Source organism: Brassica oleracea, chromosome C4, assembly GCF_000695525.1.
Source record: "Brassica oleracea var. oleracea cultivar TO1000 chromosome C4, BOL, whole genome shotgun sequence".
NCBI lineage: Eukaryota > Viridiplantae > Streptophyta > Magnoliopsida > Brassicales > Brassicaceae > Brassica > Brassica oleracea.
In genome coordinates, this window is record NC_027751.1 from 50,538,346 (window position 1) to 50,547,212 (window position 8,867).

At 34.9% G+C, this 8,867-nt stretch overlaps 2 protein-coding genes across 2 annotated transcripts; one reads left to right on the forward strand and one right to left on the reverse strand.

Annotated features, from left to right (window-relative positions):
• Positions 1–473: 473 nt before the first annotated feature.
• On the reverse strand, positions 474–2,304 carry LOC106342594 (metal tolerance protein 11-like). The gene is made up of 5 exons (XM_013781569.1): positions 2,133–2,304; positions 1,781–1,890; positions 1,372–1,698; positions 1,069–1,302; positions 474–985 (listed from the first exon to the last, which is right to left on the reverse strand). The coding sequence occupies exons 1-5, from the start codon at positions 2,302–2,304 to the stop codon at positions 638–640; spliced, it is 1,191 nt and encodes a 396-aa protein (XP_013637023.1). The 3' UTR covers positions 474–637.
• A 395-nt stretch (positions 2,305–2,699) lies between these two features.
• On the forward strand, positions 2,700–3,878 carry LOC106342595 (60S ribosomal protein L23a-1). The gene is made up of 4 exons (XM_013781570.1): positions 2,700–2,786; positions 2,920–2,964; positions 3,194–3,557; positions 3,645–3,878. Exons 2-4 carry the CDS (start codon positions 2,949–2,951, stop codon positions 3,727–3,729), a joined length of 465 nt encoding a protein of 154 aa, XP_013637024.1. The 5' UTR covers positions 2,700–2,786; positions 2,920–2,948; the 3' UTR covers positions 3,730–3,878.
• The last annotated feature ends 4,989 nt before the right edge of the window (positions 3,879–8,867 follow it).

The following is an 8,867-nucleotide window of genomic DNA, read 5'->3' on the forward strand; positions in this document are numbered from 1 at the left end:
TTAAGGCAAGTTTTTAATACCAGACCACCCTCAACACTTTATACTAGCATCCACAAGACCCATCCGTCTCAATTTCCCGATGTGGGAGAAACAAAAATGGTTACTTTATTCCAAACCGATATTGATTCGGTTCGGTTTCATCTAGTTTAATACAAACCGATTCATTGAAATGAACCAGACCAGAACATTTTAATTGTAAGCCTTGTTGACTCAAAGTAGTAAGAATAGTAAAAAAAATCCTGATTTTAAAAATTATCATTTAAAAAAAATAATAATAATTCTACACAGTTTTTTCTCATTCCTCTATTTTTTTTTTTTAAAAAAAGTAATACAATAAAAAAATTCTCATTGAATTAGAGAATAAAAATAAATAATAAATATTTTTAAGTTAACTTTTATTATTTTGTTCCTAATTTTTTTTTTGTTCATATTATTTATTTAGTGATCACCAGTTAGAGCTACAGTTTTTACCATACACCCAAACAAAATCAGTCATTACTGAAATGAACTTTTTAATTTAGAAATTTATAAGTTTTACTAGTAGAACAACAAAGGTACACTTGTCTACTAAACAATACGATTGAAGATTCTTAAATCTGTAAGAATTTTGTAGACGTAGAGACACCTTCACCGCAAGCTAACAGTGGGAACTAGCGTGCTCCGGTTTGTGAGTGTACTCATAATCAAGATGCACAAAAGCCCTTTCAATCTCCTGCAACTGCTCCAGCTTCTCTTGCAGCGCTTCTCCAATATCATGAGCCACTTGCAGAGGCATATCAGCTGGAAGAACAATATCAACCTCCACAAAGTAATGTGACCCAAACGTATACGCCCTCACCGTATCAATATGCCTGATCTCTCTATGGTGGTTCCAACACAGGTAAGTCAGCTTCTGAAGATACTCCGGCGTGGCTGATTTCCCGACGAGTGAGTTCACGTTCTCCAGAACCGTCATTGACCATGTCCGTATTGTGTACAACGCAAGCTATACATGAATAAAAAAAAACACCTGAAGGGACAAGTAGAAAGAGAATCTTTTGGTTTTTTTTTTTAATGGTTTTAACTTACAATGATGGCTCCAACTGGATCCATCCAGTTATCGATGTAGTTAGCGAGGATCACTGCAATGAGTCCAATGATGTTTGTGATGACGTCGAAGAAGTGGTCTTGAGCATAAGCTTTAACAATCTCGTTGCTGAATGATCTGCAGTAAAGAACGAGAAGGAGTTTGACTAATGTGACGGAGAGCATGATCCCAACCACCCAGCTCTCTTGCTCTTTTGTCAAGCTGAACTCCTTTTGCTGTAATAAAACATGTGAAAGTTAATGTCTGAATAATCTAGACCAAAACTACAAGTTTCAGAAACTTACACTGGATACCATCGTGCGAAGAGACTCCAAGATGATCTGCAGCCCAAGCGTGGCCATCACCGATGCAAAGACGAGGATTCCCAGCGGCTGCATCCGTTTCTTGCCGATGGGATACTGATACGGGTTCGGCGTCTGCATCGAAAAGGCGGTGAACCAGAGGATGAAACCAGAAAGGAGATCGAGAAGAGAGTCCAACGTGGAAGCAACGATTGCTAAGGAGCCGCTCGTGACGGAGGCATAGACTTTAGCAGCAAATAGAACCATGTTCGCGATGTTTGATATTCTGATGGCTAACGTCTCGCTTTTAGCTAGATTGTCTTGCTCTTCCTGTGTTGATAACACACAACACGGAGAGATAAGTATCAACCGACAAAGAAGAGACGAGTCAAGGATCATATCTAATTCTAACCTTTGACATTCCAGGGACAAAGCCACGTACTGCAAGCTCGTCCATTTCGGTAAAGCCTTCGAGCATCTCTACTTGCTGCTGGTAGTAATCTGCCACATTGTCTTCTGGACCTGCAACAACCACCAAGACACATAGCCTAATAAATCATGATTATGACTAAATTAATCACAAGGATTAAACTTGATTCAGACTTATCAACTAAAATAATTATTGATAATATGTTTTGAAGAATCAACAAAGCTAAAAATAGCAAAAAAGTCAGCCGAACTAAAAAAAAGTCAAATCATTCCCAAACACAAAGTCTTGTCCTAATCAGACCAAAAAGAAAATGTCGAGAGGAGAAGATATTTACCCAAGCAGCCAAGACAGTTATGGAGCTTGCTCGGAGATTTCTTCTCCTTGTGCTCAGGAGAAACCTGGAAATCGTCGAAGTTCAGCTGCCACGAGCGGTCGCCGTCACCGTCACCGTTAAACACGAGGAGAGAGATCTCTTCGTCGCCGTCTTGGATAGCTGGCCTAGCCATTAGATTGAGATTCGTACGGCTGCTGATGCTGGCATTAACGGTGAAGGTGAGGAGAAGGAACTTGAAGAGACGACGAGGGTAGTTTCGTAATTAAAGGTAAGAGGCGTATTGGTGTATAGATACACTAAACTACGACTGGTGTGGTAGATGTAACAGCAGCCACAGAGATACTTTGAGTCGTGTCTTTATCAAATGTCTTACGTGGCGTGTTCTCAGTGGGTTTGTTATCTCGCACGTGATTGGCGGCGGTATCCTGGACAGGTGTATATGAAACTCCGTGTCTGTACGCACGTGACGCGGCAAGAAACGGTGTCGTTTTCTAAAGCGGGTAAAATTGCAATTTGGGCCTACTAAAATATTAAAGGCCCAAGTAATCTAGGGTTTTTGGTTTCTCTTTATCATTCTCGTTACTTCCGCAATAAAAGCGTCTGCGGCTACATTTTTAGTTTAGGGTTTCAGCTTCTTAGTTAGCATCTCTCCAGGTTTGTTCGTCTTCCTCCATATTCTCCACTGCTTCGTTAGCGTTAAGCTCGTTGTATAGATATTCGATTCTCGTTTTGTACGCTGTGTTACATTTCATTTGAACTTTTTGAGTTGTCTTGGGTTCTATTACAGGTTTTGAGTGGGAAGAATCATCTTGAGCTATGTCTCCAGCTAAAGGTACAATCTTTTTACATTTGGTTACCAGATTCCACGTGGGTCTTTGTTGAATCTTTGCTAGAGTCTCAGGATGTCAAATTTTTACTTAGGCTTGAGTGTTACGTAAACGCTAATCACTTACCTTTGATTCATGTTTTGTAATAACGTTTAGTTAGGTGTAGTAAGTGTAATCAGCTGAGATAGTGTTCGAATAGTTGTTAAAGCTCTCTTGTGGTGGTGTCTTATGCAGTTGATACCACGAAGAAGGCTGACCCTAAGGCCAAGGCCTTGAAGGCTGCGAAGGCAGTTAAGTCTGGCCAAGCCTTCAAGAAGAAGGACAAAAAGATCAGGACTAAGGTCACCTTCCACAGGCCAAAGACTTTGACCAAGGCTAGAGATCCCAAGTACCCAAGAATCAGTGCTACTCCAAGGAACAAGTTGGATCACTATGGGATCCTTAAGTACCCACTCACCACTGAGTCAGCGATGAAGAAGATTGAAGACAACAACACTCTTGTCTTCATTGTTGACATTCGTGCCGACAAGAAGAAGATCAAGGATGCTGTTAAAAAGATGTATGACATCCAGACGAAGAAGGTCAACACCCTCATCAGGTAGGTCAAACAGAGATAGTTTGTATTTCGTGGCTTGCAAGTTTGAGTGTGTTTATTTAACACAGTGTATTTGTTTTTTTGTTGTAGGCCTGATGGAACGAAGAAGGCTTACGTTAGGCTTACACCAGACTACGATGCTCTAGATGTTGCTAACAAGATTGGCATCATCTAAGTTTATCTTACCTCTGCTATTATAAAAAGGACTTGTGGTTGTTTTGTTTCAAGTAGTCAAAACGTTGTTTTACAATACATTCGTGTTGCACTTAATTGTTGAATTCAAGTTCTATGTCTTTTTGGCTTCTTAACAGTCTTATCATATACCACTTTATAAACCTCTATAGTACAAATTATACAAATGCAATTCCAGGAATTGACTTGTCTGTCACCACATCCACATGTAAATGAGTGGAGAAAACTGAGAAATTACAAAACTGAAATTGATCATCAAAAACCTTGTCAGGTGTAGCCATTATGGCAGTGTCTTCACCCTCAATCTGCTATTGTGTATTACCACTAATCTCCAAACAAGGTTACTAACATTGATCTGATTCATCTCTATCATTCTTGGCCGCTGATACACATTTTCTTACCAGACAGATTCTATGTCCAAATTTATCATTAAAGCTTCTAGTATCTTTCCAACCGGCAACAACCTTAACTACTTGGAGAATAGCAAGAAACCAAACTCTTCTGGGCATTTTCTTATGATTTTGCATTTATCTCTTAATTGATGGATAATACTAATACGCTGCTTTATATTTATTAACACTTGAATTAGCTAACCAAAGCAATTGGAAGAGAAGGCAAAGCTCTTGTGTGAGTAGGAAGGAACCTTACTTGCAACTTCAGCTCCAGAAACTTTGCTTCTTGCTGTAGGTAATGTGACCAAACATGACTTCGTTGATCATGCTCATGTTGTTGTTAGACACATTTCTTTAATTTATTCCCTTTTTTTAAACACTGAAATTTTATGAACAAAGGAGGAATACAAGGGTGGAATGCATTTTTGGAATACAAAGTTGCCGGCAAGTCTCATGACTTCCGGAGACGAAGCTCCACAAACCGAGAGTCAAAATCCCAAACATGGGAAAGCTAAAGAGACAAGTACATGACACAAAGTACAAACTAACTACTTTTTTTTATAACAAGCTTTCTTAGGGGATGATTGGTAAGGGCTGTACCTTTATATTTTTTGCTGTATAATTTAATATGTAAATTTATTTGTTGTAATTTTCACTGCTGTAACTTTCTAAAACACTATTTTTTGCTCTGAAAATAAAGCTTTCTATGGTCATATTTTGATTTTACATAGATTTTTTTTGTGCTGTGAGGTTTTTAAGAAAAGAAAATTTCGATTGGTTGACATATATAGCTCTGTACTAAATTTTGGCTATTTAGAACATCTACGGCCACAACCAATCAGCCCTGCAGAAAACCGCAACAAAAGCATCGGCCAAAACTTTAATTTATTCCTATTTTTTTATATAAAAGTTCAAACCTATACATACGTACATCCTAAGATGTCGTGTTTAGATCAACTCCGATTCACTTCTCTATTAAATCAAGGTCACAAGTATTCGTTTTTATCGTACAATCAGTTCATGGAAATTAGGACTTCGAATCTTCATCGTTGAGCTTTTACGTCTAAATACAATCTGCAGTATACAACTTTCTTTAATAAAACCCATCAAGATGTACCTGTATAAAAAGTAGTGGAGGTAAATAATATAAGTAAAATATATCAACAATTGTATATTATGTATAATATTGATCAAACCATCTATACAAATCTATCTTTGCTAATTATTCTAAACAAACCAAATCATCTAAACTATTAAAACTGATGTACAAATAGTACTTACCCCTAAGTTTTCCTCAATAATAACAAAGAAATGCAACTGACCTTATCTCTATACTTTTAGTCTAACTAAAAAGCTTACACGAATTTAATCATGAACATTAAAAGCCCATTACATTAGATTTGTGGGACTATTATCGTTGTTTGAACCTTACAACAAAGCTCGGTTTAATAACTTATATAACACGGTTTGATCTAAAGTATCAGTAAACCGGATATTATTTTAAATTGAAATTTTAAAATTCTATCAAATAACTTATATTAACAAAGAAGATATCAACTTGCAAATCGATGCCAAAAAAATATATCAACTTGCAAATCACAGTTGGTATATTCTATGTTATAAAGTGTTTACAGATATTTATGATATTACTATTGTAAATCTTGCAAATCATTCTATTTATTTTAGTCAAAATGTAAATATGTACACATAATATTCCTATATATTCACCGTCTTAATATCTTGCCTTAACAACAACCTAAATCATAGCTATCATATTAACCACAAAGATTTCAAACTTTTAAATCACGCTTTAGTATAATCTTATATGTAAAGTTTATTCTTATTCTACAACTTGCAAATCAAGCTTTCAAATATTTAGTTTAGATTTCTTCTCTCTTATTTCCTGCACCAACAATATATATATACAGTATACCATTCCTAGAACGATAACCTATTCATATTCCGAAAAAGTAACGTAAAAATTGTTTCCCACTTCACGTTTTATACTTCTCGAACGTCAAACCATTTAAAACTTGATGGTGATCTCAAGTCAAACTACTGCATTCCCAGAAACAAAACAAGAGAGACTCTTTTTTTTTTTTAATCAAATCAAGAGAGACTCTTGATATGGTTCTCGCCAATGAAAACTATAAGCATTTTGCAATTTTTTTTTTCTTTCACATACTATTGATCTATAAGTAATGACAAAACCACATGTTGTAGGGTGTTAAAATCGGTTATTGATCTAAGAAAGTTACGGCCCGTTATTTTATTAAGGTGATTTTCATTGTGCTTGGTTACTATGTTTTTTTATTATCATAAAACAATTTAAATAGATAATATAAATATGTTATACATATATATATTCATGTTATATTTGTTTTTTGTAGAATAAGTGGTATAGTATAAATATTAAAATGTAGTTTTTCTCATCTATCTAGCTATCATACATATTCATTTGCAAAAATCTAATATTAAATTATTTACCAAAAAGTCTTTGGTTTTGGAAAAACCATACTAATATAAATACAAAAAAATATAATATATATATGATCCATGCGGATGATATACCGAATAAGAAGTAATGTATGTAACATTAGCTTACATACAAACTATCAAAATTTGATACTAAATGAACAAGGTCACACATATATAAATTGTGAAAAATAATTAAACATTTATAAATATTTAAAAATTACAAAACGAAAATAAATCTGCGCGGGTCAAAGTCTAGTGTGTTATTAACAAGAATGTAATTTCCTATGTGGCAACACTACATTCACTCTCACACCTATTAATTAATTGTCCTCACTAGACTATTTACATAGTTTGCCATTATACACTAGACTAGCATTGCTCTCATATATTATGCTTTATATCTCTACATAAGCATTATATCCGATTACTCACTTAAACCATTCGCGAGATACATGTTTGGTTAAGTCTTGGTTTTTTGACGATTATGGTTCTTTGACTATTATGGTTCATATAATCATGCCGAACCAAATTACTAACATCTTATATGTTTAACATATAATCATTTTTGGTTATGCATGTGACTATACTTCGATAGCAACCTTACATATATATTTATTTTTGCTTGATAAGAACACATTCGTTGATGAAACCAGCAGTTTTATTTGGTCTGGCCGTGATTAGCTGACTTGGACGAACCTTTGGGTCTATTGAGTTGGTCATTTAATTGGTGCAGCCATCACAGCTATTGCATATTTACGTAGGTTTTCTACTTCGATATCAACCTCAATTGTATATTTATGTATTACGTATTATGCTTTAGAACTATAATGTTAATTGTAGTCGAATATAGATTAAATTATGTAGAAAATGTATTCATAGCTAATGTGAGGTTTTGGGTTTTAATATATACAGACATACCTAGCATCAGTAATATACTATACGTCATTGACATCTCCAAGTCATTTGTCTAACATAAACTAATGTTGATAGTATTAACATAATCAAACGTAAAATATGTATTTTGAGCTAACTTAACTGGGTATCTACGTCAAATTGAGTCCTTACATAATTAGTGGTTGTATATATATGAAAGTTTGATCACGTTTCTAAAATTGATCTAACCTCAGCTACGTCAAATTGATTGTATATAACTGAAAGTTTATCAAAATTTCAAAATTTGAAAACTACAGCACACGGTTAATAAATAGATATAATAACAATTTTTAAAATAGAAAGTGAAATGATATGACAAAATCGAGATACATAAAATGATACGACAATTATGTTTGTAAAAAATGGAAAGTTTGATTATTTTCCAAAATTTTAAAATTTGGCACACGGTTATGAAAGCTGGGGTTATCGTCCCAGTTTTGTGTGACAACCCGTTCCGTGGGAACTACCTGCCCCGTGGGCCCCAGGCTCACTGCAGATCAATTGGTGACAGCTTGTCCAGTGGGAATGTTGTTAAAGGGTGAGGTCCTGGGTTCGAGGTTCACCAACAACCTAATTATGGAGTTAGAGAGAACTCATAATGGAGGGGTTGTGGTCGGTGCGCTGCAGCGCTGTGAGCCTGGGGCCCACGGGACAGGTAGTTCCCACGGAGCGGGTTGTCACATTTTGTTTTTAATTTTCTTTACCTTATTTGATATGGTTTGATTTTAATATATTTTGTGTTAAAGCAAGTTATAATTCTTAACTGGAGCGCAAGTAAAGTTACTGTAATTAGTGAAAATTCTCTATAATCAGGGAGATTTGATTTTATCACATTAACTCTAAAGATTACCGTCAGCGATAATCATACATATATAAATACCAAACCTTGGACACATCTCCTCATCACATTCTTATTCCGACATCAAACTATCAAAAACCATTCTTTCAAGCAAAACACAAATGGCAGGCTTCAACTTCGTTGCTGATTTTAAATCTTTTAAGACGATGTGAAGAGTGAGGGTGAGCACCATTCGTAATGATGTGCCAGAAATTGATGCTTTCAAAAAGAGTTATATCATTTTGTCTTTATAATTCTTTGTTATTTCTCTATATAGGACTAAAAACCAGGAGTTCTGAAGAAACTTTTCACACCAGTTGTGCTTTTATCAGTTTTTTTGTTGTTTCTTTTATATTTTATTATTCTATTACTTATGTTACATTTCATATTTTAATCATATTTTTATGAATTAAATAATAATTATATTGCCTATGTTTTGTTTTATCTTAAACTCATAATAAATTTATATTAAGTATTTGC

Bases quoted from the DNA above. Each gene is read 5' to 3' on its own strand.
- LOC106342594 (XM_013781569.1), bottom strand. From the start codon at position 2,304: ATGGCTAGGCCAGCTATCCAAGACGGCGACGAAGAGATCTCTCTCCTC. The intron at 1,699-1,780 runs GTTAGAATTAGA...TTATCAACACAG, and splicing joins TTGTCCCTGGAATGTCAAAG to GAAGAGCAAGACAATCTAGC. The intron at 986-1,068 runs GTAAGTTAAAAC...ATTCATGTATAG, and splicing joins ATCCAGTTGGAGCCATCATT to CTTGCGTTGTACACAATACG.
- LOC106342595 (XM_013781570.1), top strand. The intron at 3,558-3,644 runs GTAGGTCAAACA...TTTTTGTTGTAG, and splicing joins AAGGTCAACACCCTCATCAG to GCCTGATGGAACGAAGAAGG.